The sequence below is a fragment of the Pseudophryne corroboree genome, chromosome 6 (assembly GCF_028390025.1).
Source record: "Pseudophryne corroboree isolate aPseCor3 chromosome 6, aPseCor3.hap2, whole genome shotgun sequence".
Classification (NCBI taxonomy): domain Eukaryota; kingdom Metazoa; phylum Chordata; class Amphibia; order Anura; family Myobatrachidae; genus Pseudophryne; species Pseudophryne corroboree.
The window spans coordinates 516,907,834-516,922,276 of record NC_086449.1 but is presented as its reverse complement, the minus strand read 5'-3'; the positions used below and the strand labels follow the sequence as shown (position 1 = coordinate 516,922,276).

General features: G+C 42.2%; 1 protein-coding gene across 2 annotated transcripts in view; it reads right to left on the bottom strand.

Moving 5' to 3' along the window:
* The window catches only part of PTPRR (protein tyrosine phosphatase receptor type R), a 415,965-nt gene that overhangs the window by 161,212 nt on the left and 240,310 nt on the right, over positions 1-14,443 (bottom strand). For both annotated transcript variants that reach the window (XM_063927466.1, XM_063927467.1), the window contains 2 exons: positions 8,970-9,083; positions 6,379-6,534 (listed from right to left, as the gene is read on the bottom strand). In XM_063927466.1, coding sequence (XP_063783536.1) covers positions 6,379-6,534; positions 8,970-9,083 — 270 coding nt within the window. The remainder of the gene's footprint in view (positions 1-6,378; positions 6,535-8,969; positions 9,084-14,443) is intronic.

The window sequence follows — 14,443 nt, the reverse complement described above, 5'->3', positions numbered from 1 at the left end:
AATCTAAGCAATCTTGCTAGATTGCTTAGATTTTAAGCACGGATCTGCCGTGTGTATGCCCTCCAGCGATAGCGATGCGCGGCCCCGCGCATCGCTATCGCCGATGCTAGATTGAGCTGCATGCAGGCTCAATCTAGCGAGTCGCTCACTTCACCGTTGTGTGAAGTGAGCGGCCCCCCGTCGGCTTTCCCCCTTGCTCAGCACATCGCGCTGTGCTGAGCGGGGTGAGAGATGTGTGCTGAGCGGTCTATGTTAAGATCGTTCAGCACACATCTCTCCCGTGAGTACCCCCCTTTAGTCTTTCTGATGCATTAGCTCATACAGCAAAAATGTGATATTCACACTATTTATGTAATTCAGTCTAATTATTTTGATTAGTACAGTTTTTATTAAGAAGTAATATTTTCACTTAAGTCACTATAATGTTTAGACACAACAAGAATGCCCAAGCATCACACATTACCCTTTCAGACTATGCACACTGTTCTAAGGGTCTGTTCTACACCTCTGTAATTGTATAATTGCAGTTAGAAATTACAGCATCATTCTGAGGGTGCAATTAAAACACCCTGTAATCAGGATGAACATGTGTTTGTAGACTTATTTATTCAGTATAGGTCAGTACGCTGCAGTGCCTAGTATATGAAGTGGCTAGTTATAAAGCGGCAACTAAAATCAATGGCAGTATTATACCTGTGTTAAACCGAAGGAAAACAGAAGGCAAACAAACCAACAAGATAACAGAAGGACTGCGTTACAAGTTACAACCACAAAACTCAAGATTATTACGTGGCCTTTCTTCACCTCTACCATGAGATCTATAGGATCAGGCTTACCACCTCTCCGGCTGAGAACATCAAGTCTGCCCCTGGACCTAACCCTCAAGACGAGCAGGGAACTGTGGGGGCAGAGCACCAGGACCAGGCTCAGCAGGGACATTCCTATTGCTCCTGAGTGTGCCCCCCACATTCTCATACCCACCCGTACTATGATCTTATCAAAATAATGTTATCCCAATTTTCCTTCTGCCACTGGTTACCTGCAATTGTTTCCCCCCCCCCCCTGTTTTTTTTTCCTCTTCCACACCACTGTTTTTCCTGTAATGTCTACCTCCACTGATTGCACACCCTGCCATTGCGCCCTACATACAGGGTACATCATACTACTACACAAGCATCAGTTTTCCCATACAGTATACTGTATGCACTGGGCCCGTGTATGGCTCACCTCCCACAGTGTAACCTTCGAAGTGCGCCCAACATGGCTGCCTCACCTGGTACGCTTGCGGATGGGATGAAAAATACATGGACCTGGTGGTTTTGTTGGAACCCTACTTTGAACTTTAGGACTCTGAAATCACCCCCATTTTGTGTCATCTCTTCTAGGGGTAGACTATTCCACCCTGGGTAATCCTACGCTGTGCGCCCAAGATGTCTGCTGCACCTGGTATTTTGTGAGGGTGGAATACACAAACCTTGGAAGTTATTACCCAAAATGCCTACACCAATCATGCATTATAATTATGCTTTCTGTGTGCTTAAGGTTTTCTTTTATGTCTATGTGGCTTATCTATTGCTGTATTACTTAGATCCTCTGTATTATGTACATTGTTTGTGATGTCTGTAAAGCGCCTTGTGTCCTGTTGGAGAAAGAGCGCCATATAAATAAAATTATTATTATACATTTTTTTTGTACAAAATGTAAGAGACTCGTTTCTTTTCTGGCTGCTACCAGAGGCTGTGTGGGTCTGTCGTGTATTAACTAATCCGGTGTGAAATTGCCTTGCTGTCAATCTAAAGAAAGTTGCAATACAAGTTATGAAATAAAGCTGATTCACTTAAATTGTGCAAAATGCTATTTCAGTTCTTAATTAAAATCTACAGTTTTACAAACTTCCTGTTATGTAACATTTTTTTTCTCTTGACACATCTCAGTGGTTCTCTCCAAAATGTTTAGCATCATGATACTAAGGGGTTTATTTGCTAAGCAGTGGCTTTAGCAGCAAAACCATAACTTGGTATCGACAGAACCTCATACATCAACAAAATGTCTGCTCTTCTGTCACTGTTTACCAATACTTCCCAACTGTCCCGATTCTAGCAGGGCAGTAACGCGAGCAGGGGGAGGTTAGGGGATATGGTCTGAAGATCGACAGTATCTAGGTCGACAATGTTTAGGTCGACCACTATAGGTCGACAGTCACTAGGTCGACATGGATGGAAGGTCGACAGGGTTTCTAGGTCAACACGTGCTAGGTCGACAGTTCTAACGGTCGACATGAGTTTTTCACATTTTTTTTCTTTTTTTGAATTTTTTCATACTTAACGATCCACGTGGACTACGATTGGAACGGTAAAGTGTGCCGAGCGAAGCGGTAGCGGAGCGAAGGCACCATGCCCGAAACATGGCGAGGGGACGCGGTGCACTAATTTGGGATCCCGGTCACTCTACGAAGAAAACGACACAAAAAAAAATAAAAATTCCTCATGTCGACCTTTAGACCTGTCAACCTAGCACATGTCGACCTAGAAACCCTGTCGACCTTCCATCCATGTCGACCTAGTGACTGTCGACCTATAGTGGTCGACCTAAACATTGTCGACCTAGATACTGTCGATTTGATGAGGGCCTTTTGATCACCCACTGCTCTGCTCTGCAAAGCAGCAAGTGATCCCTGAAGAGATGGCGTGCATATACAGTGCAGGGAGGTAACCTGGGGGCTGCTCAGCTGCTCGTGGAGGGCTGAGCACGACCCAAAAATGTAGAAAATGGGTCCATGCTATGAACCACACTCACCCACACCTCTGTTCTGGGTCGCACGCACCTATGGCGTGCCGCGGTCCTGATCTATGGGTGCTCAAAGTTGGAAGGTATGCTTTACCTACATAACATTTTGTTTTTCTTTGTTCTGTGAGATGATCATTTTACATGTACACTGTACAGTATGTATTTTTTTATGTTTCACCAGCAAGCCTGGACATGCTTAGATACTATACACTTCTAGAGCAGAAGACTGTATAATATATACTCGCAGGGGTGGTGGATGATAGACAGTCAAAGGGTCTACAAGCAACAGGTTGACACCCTATGTTCGACAGTCATTAGGTTGACAGGTACAAAAGGTCAACATGTAGAAGGTAGACAATACAAAAGGTTGACAGGTACAGTAGGTCGACAGGTTCAAAAGGTCGACATGACAATGGTCAACACACATATGGTCGACACATTTTTTTTCATGTTTTTACAACTTTATTGAATTTACTATCCATGTCACAAACTATTACCTTTAGTAACCTTGTAGTGGGTGAAGCAAGCCCACGAGGGGATGCATTTCGACTAATTTGGATCATAAATGGTAAACATAGAAAATAACCCCCCCAAAAAACACAAACAACTTAGGTGGACCATACTGTCTACCTTCTTCATGTTGACCTTTTGACCTTGTTGACCTTTTGTACCTGTCAACCTACTGACTATCAACCATATAGTGTTGACCTATTACGGTAGACCTTTTGACTATCTGTTAATCCACACCTTACACGCAGGGTATTTGCATAGATTAAGCATCACATAAATGTAATATGGAGGGACTGCAGCTGATATCGCCGGTATCTGCCACAGTCCCTCCATTTCTGACAGCAGAAGGATCCCCCACAAATTTCTATGGTATTTCTATGATGTCTAAAAGTATTTGGGATACTTAAATTGTGTTAAATGGCTGTTAATTGCATTTTTCTAAAAAAGTGAATTTTTTTTTTTAGAAATCAATGTTTTGTGCAAAATAAATGCTCTACTTAAATTGAAGGGACATAAAAATGGTCATAAGTATATATCTGGCTCATTTTAATCCACTTAAAAAAAAACTGCCAATTACTCCTGAGTACTCCCACCTGTAAGCCTAAAAACAATTGTCCCAATCATAAAGGGGATACGGTCGTTAGGTCGACACAGCTTAGGTCGACAGTCATTAGGTCGACCACTGAAGGTCGACATGCATTAGGTCGACATGGTCAATAGGTCGACATGGTCATTAGGTCGACGTGTACTAGGTCGACAGGTCAAAAGGTCGACATGAGGTAACCTATGCCGAGCAAAGCGGTAGCAGAGTGAGGCACCTTGCCCGAAGCATGGCGAGCAAAACGTGCCATGCGAGGGGACACGGTGCACAAATTGGGGTTCCCGTCACTTAACGAAGAAAACAACACCAGAAAAGTTTAAAAAAAACATGTCGACATTTTGACCTGTCAATCTAGTACATGTCGACCTAATAACTATGTCGACCTATTGTCCATGTCGGCCTAATGCATGTCGACCTTCCATGGTCGACCTAATGACTGTTGACCTAAGTTGTGTCTACCCAACGACCCATACCCTCATAAAGCACCCAAATATACCTGTCCCATACCCTGTACCCCAATTTCCATCATTTGCACTTTTTCACCCCAAAATGACATGTCCTTATTGGTCAATTAAAAATAATTAAAAACTTTTAAGTGCCTAATTAGTTCTGCACCAAATCCCAACAGTACCAGTTTAGTTAAAATAGGTATTTTCTTTAACTTTTCACCTGCTCATGAGGTGGTAAAAATAATTTGCATTAAACCTATGGAGCATTATCGCTGGTCATTTTTTGCAGACAATTGAATAGCGACTTTTCGCAAGTTCCGATAAAAGCCCTTTTTTTATTGACTAAACGGGATTTTGCGGACAATTGCATTCCCCCCTATGTCACATGCATAACATTACTATTTCCTTCTAGATCAGGGGTGGACAATTAGCGTCCCTCCAGCTGTTGTAGGACTACACATCCCAGCATGGAGCTGAAGGGCTGCTTACTGCCCACCCCTGCTCTAGATATTTTCTAGTAATTAACAATTTTGTCCATTTATTCTTTCTTTCAGACTGCAGCATGATAAATAAGAATGTAAGACTTTGTGAAGAATCACCACGAAACTAGTGATACAAAGGTGGTCATTCCGAGTTGTTCGCTCGTTGCCAATTTTCGCTATGTTGCGATTTGCTGCTAAATGCGCATGCGCATGGTACGCAGCGCGCATGCGCTTAGTTATTTAACTGAAAACTTACCAGTTTTGCTGTTGTTCGTGCGGCGCTTTTCAGTCGGACTGCTGATCGGTGAGTGATTGACAGGAAAGGGGCGTTTCTGGGTGGTAACTGAGCGTTTTCCGGGAGTGTGCTAAAAAACGCAGGCGTGCCAGGTAAAAACGCAGGAGTGTCTGGAGAAACGGGGGAGTGGCTGGCCGAACGCAGGGCGTGTTTGTGACGTCAAAGCAGGAACTAAACAGACTGAGGTGATCGCAATCTAGGAGTAGGTCTGGAGCTACTCAGAAACTGCAAGGAATTATTTAGTAGCAGTTCTGCTAATCTTTCGTTCGCTATTCTGCTAAACTAAGATACACTCCCAGAGGGCGGCTGCCTAGCGTGTGCAATGCTGCTAAAAGCAGCTAGCGAGCGAACAACTCAGAATGACCACCTTAAAACAAAATAAGAGTTATAGGCTATTAGAACACATGATAGCTTGTGTACCAGGTTGTGTATACATTTACATATTAGGAAAGCTGCATATTATTTTCTTGCATAGGACACACTTTGTCTATGGGCATATGTGTGAGCATTTATACTCTGAAGCTACTGTACAGTGATAGTGTGATAACTAAGAATTCAATATTACCTGCTTATGTAAAATAGCACAAATAGTACTATAACTCTCACCAACACATGGTAAATAAAATCTCATACCAAATGTAATGGAAGAGTCACTGGCAAAAATGTCACTTGCGCAGTCAAGAGATAATTATAATGTGCAATTCCCATAAGACATTGTTTTGTTCTTTCTGCACCATCATTATCACTATGGTACGCAATATGCATTTTTGCCAAGCCCTGAATCTGTAATCTACAATGAAAAAGGATGAAAAATACATTACCTATTGTATTTGTAACAGGGCTGAATTAACCCAATAACCTCAATACGAAATAATGGCGCAAAACATCCGGCTGTGTCATTTTCCTAATATTCTCAAATGATCAGTTCATTTATTTCTACATTAATGTGAATGATCCAGAAACCGATCAACTTTAAAATTTACAGAGTGCTTCCGCCTAATTAAGATAGGCATCAAACAAACTGCTAAACACAGCTTGCTATTCGGTGTAAATGCATCAAGTAAAAACTAGCCATTCTTGCCTGAGTACAACCATCATGTGATTTGGACAGCTTTAAGAAGAGAAATTTAGAAGTTAAATCCATCCAAAAACAAACATGTAATTTTCAGTGCTTTCAAATAAACAAAACAAAAAACAAAAACAAAACTTAACATGACACACATGTACACAGATACCTTTCATGTGTAGCCTTACCTCTGGGGAGACCTCAGTTATTCCAAAATGGGATAATCTTTGGTGTAGTGTATGCAGATTGAGAGAACGCAGAACCTCTGCTGAAGGCAGTGTATCTGGAACACCTATCTTTTTGTTTAGTGGAGAAATAAAGAGCTCAACGCAGTTCTTCTTTCCCTAAGTGAAAAAGAAACATTACTGAATTTCCCTTTTTACTTCAACACCCTTCAAAAAAAGAACTGCAACGTTCATTAACCCAGCATAGTTCTCAATGCTCAGAATTATAAATTCATGAGGTTAGATTGCTAAATCTGGTGCAGTTCTTCAGAATTCCATCTGCTGCAGATTTGTACTACGGATGACTTTCTACTTATCACATTTCCAAAACCTCAGTTTCAGGTTATTTTAAACTTATAGTTAAATTTCTATGTGCAGAAAGGAATGTTGGTTATGCATTTTGTTAAAGTTTACCTGTAAGTCCACTGTAAACATATCTTAAAAAAATAATAAAAATATACAAGTTTCTGAAGATACCAGACCTACGCTTCACTGTCTATAATGGAAGTGCATGCTTCCAAATTGTCAGATCAAGGTGAAAAATTATTAAAACAAAAAAAATGCTCCTTTTCTCAATTCTATATTTTTGCATATATTCCCAATGTGTAATGAGTTGCCCTACAGTATATTATGAAAAAGTTTCTATTTATGGGATTAGTTTACTCTCATTGGCCAATGTCTGGAGGCCCCCACATCTTTCCAGCCTAGGGTCTACAGTGCTTAATCCAACACTGTTGTATCCTATGACCGAGTAGCAGATACTATTTAATATACTTGAAAAAATATTGTTGCATCCAGATGGAAAACAACGATAGTTTGTCTTTGAAAAACACTTATAGGGGTATATTCAATTGAAGTCGAAAGCTGCCTTCTGTTGAAAAGACGGCAGTTTTCGACTTTTTTAGGTCGGAAGGGGTTCCGACCTATTCAATCTAACCCCAAATTATTCAACAAGTCGAGGAATTCGACTTCTCAAAAAGCACGTGGATCGGCGGAATAGCTGCTGATCTGCGTGCTTTTTGGCCCCCTTTTCGACCATCTCAATTCGACTTTAAAAAAAGTAGAATTGAGATGCGGGAGCAGTGACGGGGGAGAGGAGGAGACGGGGGGAGACGGTGGAAAGCCGCAGGCAGACGGGGGAGAGCAGCGCTACAGCAGCGGCTACAGCAGCGTAGCCAGAGGATGTGTCACAGCTGCCGCTCACAGCAGTGTCCACCCGGCTCCTTGTGGATGCGGGAGCTGGAGCCGGGTGGACGCTGTCGTGAGCTGTGGCTGTGACACATCCTCCGGCTATGCTGCTGTAGCCGCTGCTGTAGCGCTGCTCCCGTCTCAGCTCCCGCATCTCAATTAGACTTTTTTTAAAGTCGAATTGAGATGGCACTGAATAGCCCTGGTCGGATCCATTCCGACAAATGAATGTCAGAATGAATCCGACTTCAATTGAATATACCCCATAGGCATTACGCTGTTGAAAAAATAATAGTTTTTATGGCTAGTATACTTTGAATAACTATTGGGATGGAATGAGTTACCATTTTTCCTACCATACCCTACACAGCACCATGCTATTAAGTTAGGGATGAAATTAATACAAAATAGAAGAGTGAAAAAAAATGAAAGTAATTTAAAATAATAAAAAAAGACTAGATGTTTAAGCATACAACTGTTTTTATGTTATTGAGTTTTTGGGTTACAGGATAGTATAAATTGGACCCAACTTTTTACATTCATACATTAATATTTGCAGAAGCAAGCTGCAACAGTAAAATTAATAAATAATTTGCCTTTGGTGAAACAGCAGTAGTTCAGTATGTAAAGCTAACTATTGAAACTTTGCAATCATAGTAAACCACAGACATATAAACACACAATGGGGTAAGCCACCCCAAACCAGCTGCAGGTGGATAACTAATAAAGTCAACCCCTAACTGAAATATTCAAAATATTCATTGGGAGGTTGTACCAGTGTTTTGAAACTGAAAATACTGAAACTGCAGAAAAGGAGAAGAAGCACTTACAGTATCAGTGGTATACTGACAAGTTAATCTAAAAATAAATGAGTTAAAAGATTTATTGATAAACATTAAAATAAATAACATTCAAAACATTAGGGTTTTTTTTTCAACCAAAAATTTTAAAAATTTTAAAAACAAAAAGACATCCCAAAACAATGAATGAAATGTATGGCAAGGACTGCAATAGTGAATTTAAAATGTTAATCTTTAAACAAGACTGGGTTCTGTAATAAAAGGTTAGAATTTCATAATACAGGTTAATATACCACCCATCAATAATGTGGCTAATGGGACTCTCAATCTGAAAAGACATGGCTAAAAAGTGGACACTAAAACATATAAACAAATGTCTATGGCTGTCAAAAATGAAACTGGAAGACCACATTTATTTCTTTTAATGCACATAAATACATGTATAACTTTTAATTAACTCATTTAGTGTTGTATCAACCAGTCACCATTAAAAGTATTTCACTGCTTTATGTACAGTTTCAAACAAGGAAACAGCATAAGAATATGTCTCCAAAGCTCTGCTCTTACATTGAGGCGATTGATGTGAATTTGCTGTGGCATCAAGCCTAGAGCTGCAGCGACTCCCTGACGGAACTTCCGGAGCAATGTTGTATTCAGCTTGTTCACATCCATTTTCAGAATCTGAAAAACAGAAACAATATCTGCTGTAGTTGGAATGTTCACTATGTATGTGACCCTCAATATGTTCCCATCCCTTATTCTCCCAATCACCAATTTGTTTTAAACATATCTGACACAGGCTTATTTTTAAGAACAGTGTGTTTTAAACTTTTTACTAACTTCACTTATACCAACTAAGTTCACTTACACCAGGGGTAGGCAATGTGTGGCACTCTACCTACTGTGGATCTATACATTTTAGCATGCCCTGACATAGTTTTAGCATGCATTAACAGCAAAACTGTGGCAGGGAATGCTGGGATGCCTGGGATGTGTATCTGCTATCCACTTGTTGCTTGGTACTTGGTTCTTCTTCCAAGTCTTCCTTATGGGGTCCATGATTATAAAATGACCCCACATGGGAGGACCATTCGTGAGAAGGCTGGGAGTTGAGGTTCCTTAATTCGTATCATAACACTGCTGGTGGCTAACATTCAATGTTCCAGTGCCAACAGCTAGGACCATTGTGTCAGGGCTTACAGAGAGAAATAAACAGTAGATGCAACAGTACAATAGTACATATAGACCTGCAATAGATAGGATAAATGACAATACACATGGATTCAAGTAAAAGACTTTTGATAATACATGGAAGGACAGTCATAGTAGTCATGAACTTATGTAACATATTTACACGTATTTAAAGTAAAGGCCTCATGGTCCATGTACAGTAGGTTATTGGATGCACCTCATAACGTGAAGTGGACTATCAGTATAAAAGACATCATACATATCAACAGGGAGAAGTGTCAGGAGAGCTCTGCACCCATTGAGAAAGGTAGCGGTCTGGAACAGGGATAACAGCAGAAGAGATAAAAATTAGACACTGTAAGTAAGCAATGGATGCAGAGATTCAGGACAATAGATAATTAGGTGACTAAGGGATAAGTTATACACTGATGTGACTGGGAGTGAAAATGCTAGGGTCTTTGAAAGCAGTAGCAGGCTCCTGTAATGTGTTTAAAGTATGAATCTCTTCTTTCCTTGATTTCTGTAACGCTTTCCACACTGATGATATAATGAATGGGAGGATGAATCTTATGGCCTCCCAAAGCATGTCAGAAATCAGTGAACAGCTTCTGAAGACTAAGTTCCAGGTACAGCGTATTGATTGACAATCAACAATATAATAGAGGGATTTGCCAGTGAGAGCTGTATGACCAAAGAGATGCCATGTTATTTTGTCTGTGGTGCAGGAAGACAGCCACATAATAAAGAGCAGTGAATGATGGAGAAGGAGAGAACAGTGATAAAGTTCCGGTCTCTGTAGTACAATTGGTACATGTAAGTAGCTCACTGACTCTTTATACAGTATACAGTGAGTGTGCTCAATCAGGGAAACTGAACTAATGGGCCCTACACACATACCGATCCGCTGCCGAGCTGTCCGACGGCGGATACGGCCGACGGGTGACGTCGGTGGCGGGGGGAGGTGACGGGGGAGTGAAGTTTCTCCGCTCCCCCCGTCACCCGGCTCCATAGCACTGCACGCTAATATGGACAATCTCGTCCATATTGGCCTGCATGCATAAGCGACAGGGCACCAATGATTAACGAGCGCGGAGCCGCGCATTGTTAATCATTGGTGCCTACACACAGAACGATATGAACAAGTTCTCGTTCATTTATGATCGAGAGCGTTCATATCATTCTGTTTTATCTGCCAGTGTGTAGGCCCCTTAAGTGTATTTGACCGTAGCTGTGTATTTACAGCAGTAGGCACTTCAACATAAACAAAAACTTCATGCGGTCTGAAGACAAGTCATACTATCAGATCACTGGAACAAACACTGAGAATCCTCATAGGAAGGCAGTGATAGGCGGTAGAGTGTGGTAGACTAGATGTTTCATCAGTGAAAATAACTTTGTCTTTTGGGAATTAAAATAGTAATTTTCTACTTAAGGAGCTTGAAATGAAGAATGTGGAAGCCAACCTGCAAGTCACTACATGATGCTTCTAGATGGTGCTGCTAAGGTAGGTTAATGCATCATCTGTGCATAGCTGAATTTCCACCTACTTGATGCCCACATCTACACTGCGGATACCTGTGATATGCTTCATTTAAATTTATTAGTTGGTTAAGTTTCATATTTAGCCTTCACCTGCTGGTGTCTGTCATAGAAATAGTTGTGCAATCAGCTATCTAGGATAACAGCTTTTAATGATACAGTAAACTGTGCTGTAGACATCAGAGCCAAAGGCCTACTACCAGTAGGTCTACAAAAACAAACTTATTGTTCTTAGGCTGGTACTGCCAGTCATTAGTCTTCCTGCCCTGGGCCATAATCATGCTATGTTGAGTCAGATGTGTCACAACTGAGGGCTGGTGCTGACTGAAGGAAGCCTCAGTTGTAGGGGCTGGTGTGTAGTTGAACCTGGGAGGTAGTATGGGACTTTTGGACATGCAGAACCCAAGCCCGAAGGCGTGACCACGACAACTGGAATATGGTAAAACGGGTTTTATTCAAGCACAGTTCGGATGGTACATCAGCAGCAGTATCAGATATGATAAATGGAAGACAATACACAGTTCTTGTTAAATGCAGCAGTGGCGAGGATGCCTCTGGGTGCGGTAATATCACGAATCGGTCTTGACAGACCAGGAGATGAAATGTCCTTAACCTGCACCCAACTGCTGAGTAGTGGAATGGTAACAGAAAATGACCAGCAGGTGTTCCTCAGGAAGCTGGTTGTATTGGCTATAGAATAGATGAGCTGCTGGGTAGGCCGGGTAGAACCGGACCAAATGATGAACAGAGTGGAGTGCTTGATGCTCCAATGTAGCTGGAGAATAGTGAGTAACACTGGTGGAACTGGAGATCGCTGGAATTGAAGAGTCAATGGCGGAGCACCGATGGTAACTGGTATTTGATGGTGGAGCACCGATGGTAAATGGAAACGGGACACCGCTGGAAGCTGGATGCTGGAAGCCGGTGTTAGACACTGCCAGTCGCAGGGAGCAATGTTAGAACACTGCAGAGTCAGGCTGCACCACTGGATGTTAAACTGCTGCGGGTATCTAGTGGAGTTGACGACAGGAGCTGAAATACCTGAAGAGAGCGAACAACCACAAAGCAGGAAGACCTGTATCACTGGGATGACAACTGAAGCACTGACAATCTCCTAGTTCAGGAACAGGATATTTATTAGTGATGAGCGGATTCGGTTTTACTCGGTTTTACTCGGTTCTCAAAACCGAATCTTATTGGCTCACTGATGTCACGTGTTTTGGATAGCCAATAAGATTCGGTTTTGAGAACCGAGTAAAACCGAGTAAAACCGAATCCGCTCATCACTAATATTTATACCTTCAGAGGAGCAGGCATTGGCTGATCAATTAGAGCAGAGTCCAGCAGCACAGCGGATTGGTGGAATAATGTCATGTGACTGAAACCAACATGGCTGCACCCATACTAGCACTTGACGGGAAAGTTAGTTTGTGGAACCATGTGGGAATCACAGTAATGGCGGCGGAGGCCGCAGAGGCCAGAGACGCCAACTTGCACACTTGAACCACAGAGATGGCGGCGGAGGCCGCAGCGGGCACGAGACGCCATGCAGACTTATTTGTAAATTTGAACCACAGTGATGGCGGCAGAGGCCGCGACAAGCAGGAGACGCCATACAGCTTTATTATACATTGAGAGTGCGGGAATGGCGGCGGAGGCCGCGGAGGGCAGGAGACGCCATTCGAACTTTATGAGACTTCTGTGACAGCGCCTACGGAATGACAAGGAGGAGATGTAGAGTGAAGATGCCGGCAACATGCTTGAGACCCGGGCCTGGTACGCTGAGCCAGCCTCAGGAGACAGCTGAAAGGTAGATAATGGCGTCCAGTTACCCGGATCATGACAAGATGGATTTAACTGGTTAATGTAAGGTATAATGTACTGGCCGATGGGAAACAAGTAGAGATGAGCGGGCTCGGTTCTCAGAGAACCGAACCTTACTGAACTTCACATCAGGCTCGGATTTTCCCGCCTGACTCGGAAACCCGAACGCGGCAAAACGTCATCATCCCGCTGTCGGATTCTCACGTGATTTGGATTCCATATAAGGAGCCACGCGTCGCGGCCATTTTCACTCCAATCTCGGAGTATGTATTGAGAGGACGTGTCCTCAGTGTTCAGTGTCTGTGTGGGGGCGGGAAAAGTGGGGTGGCGAGTCTTGTGCTGTGTTGTGCTGCTCAGTCCAGTCCAGTGTAGTCAGTGTATTGTGCTGCATCAGTCCAGCCAGTCACAGTGTTGGTGTCCTCTGCTGCCATATATCCAGTGTAGCTGTATAAAGTGGTGCTGTGTTGTGCTGTCCAGTCCAGTGTAGTCAGTGTATTGTGCTGCATCAGTCCAGCCAGTCACAGTGTTGGTGTCCTCTGCTGCCATATATCCAGTGTAGCTGTATAAAGTGGTGCTGTGTTGTGCTGTCCAGTCCAGTGTAGTCAGTGTCTTGTGCAGCATCATTCCAGTGACCAGTCATCATGGTGGTGTACTCTGCTGCCATATATCCAGTGTTACTGCCGTATAATTCTCATGATACTGGCGTATAATTCCCGTGATATTGCAGTATAATTCCCATGATAATGGCATATAATTCTTGTGACATTGCCGTATAATTCTCGGAATACTGGCGTATACTTCCCGTGATATTGGCGTATAATTCCTGTGATATTGGCGTATAATTCCTGTGATATTGGCATATAATTCTCGGAATACTGGCGTATAATTCCCGTGATACTGGCGTATAATTCCTGTGATATTGGCGTATAATTCCTGTGATATTGGCATATAATTCTCGGAATACTGGCGTATAATTCCCGTGATACTGGCGTATAATTCCTGTGATATTGGCATATAATTCCTGTGATATTGGCATATAATTCTCGGAATACTGGCGTATAATTCCCGTGATACTGGCGTATAATTCCCGTGATATTGGCGTATAATTCCTGTGATATTGGCATATAATTCTCAGAATACTGGCGTATAATTCCTGTGATACTGGCGTATAATTCCTGTGATATTGCCATATAATTCCCGTGATATTGCCATATAAATCTCGGAATACTGACGTATAATTCCCGTGATACTGGCGTATAATTCCTGTGATATTGCTGTATAATTCCTGTGATATTGCCATATAATTCTCGGAATACTGGCGTATAATTCCCGTGATATTGATGTATAATTCCTGTGATATTGCCGTATAATTCCCGTGATACTGCCATATAATTCCAGTTATCCTGCCGTATAATTCCATATAAATCCATATAATTCCGTATAAATCCAGTCCAGTGGTGCTGTCATATAAATTCAGTGGTGCTGTC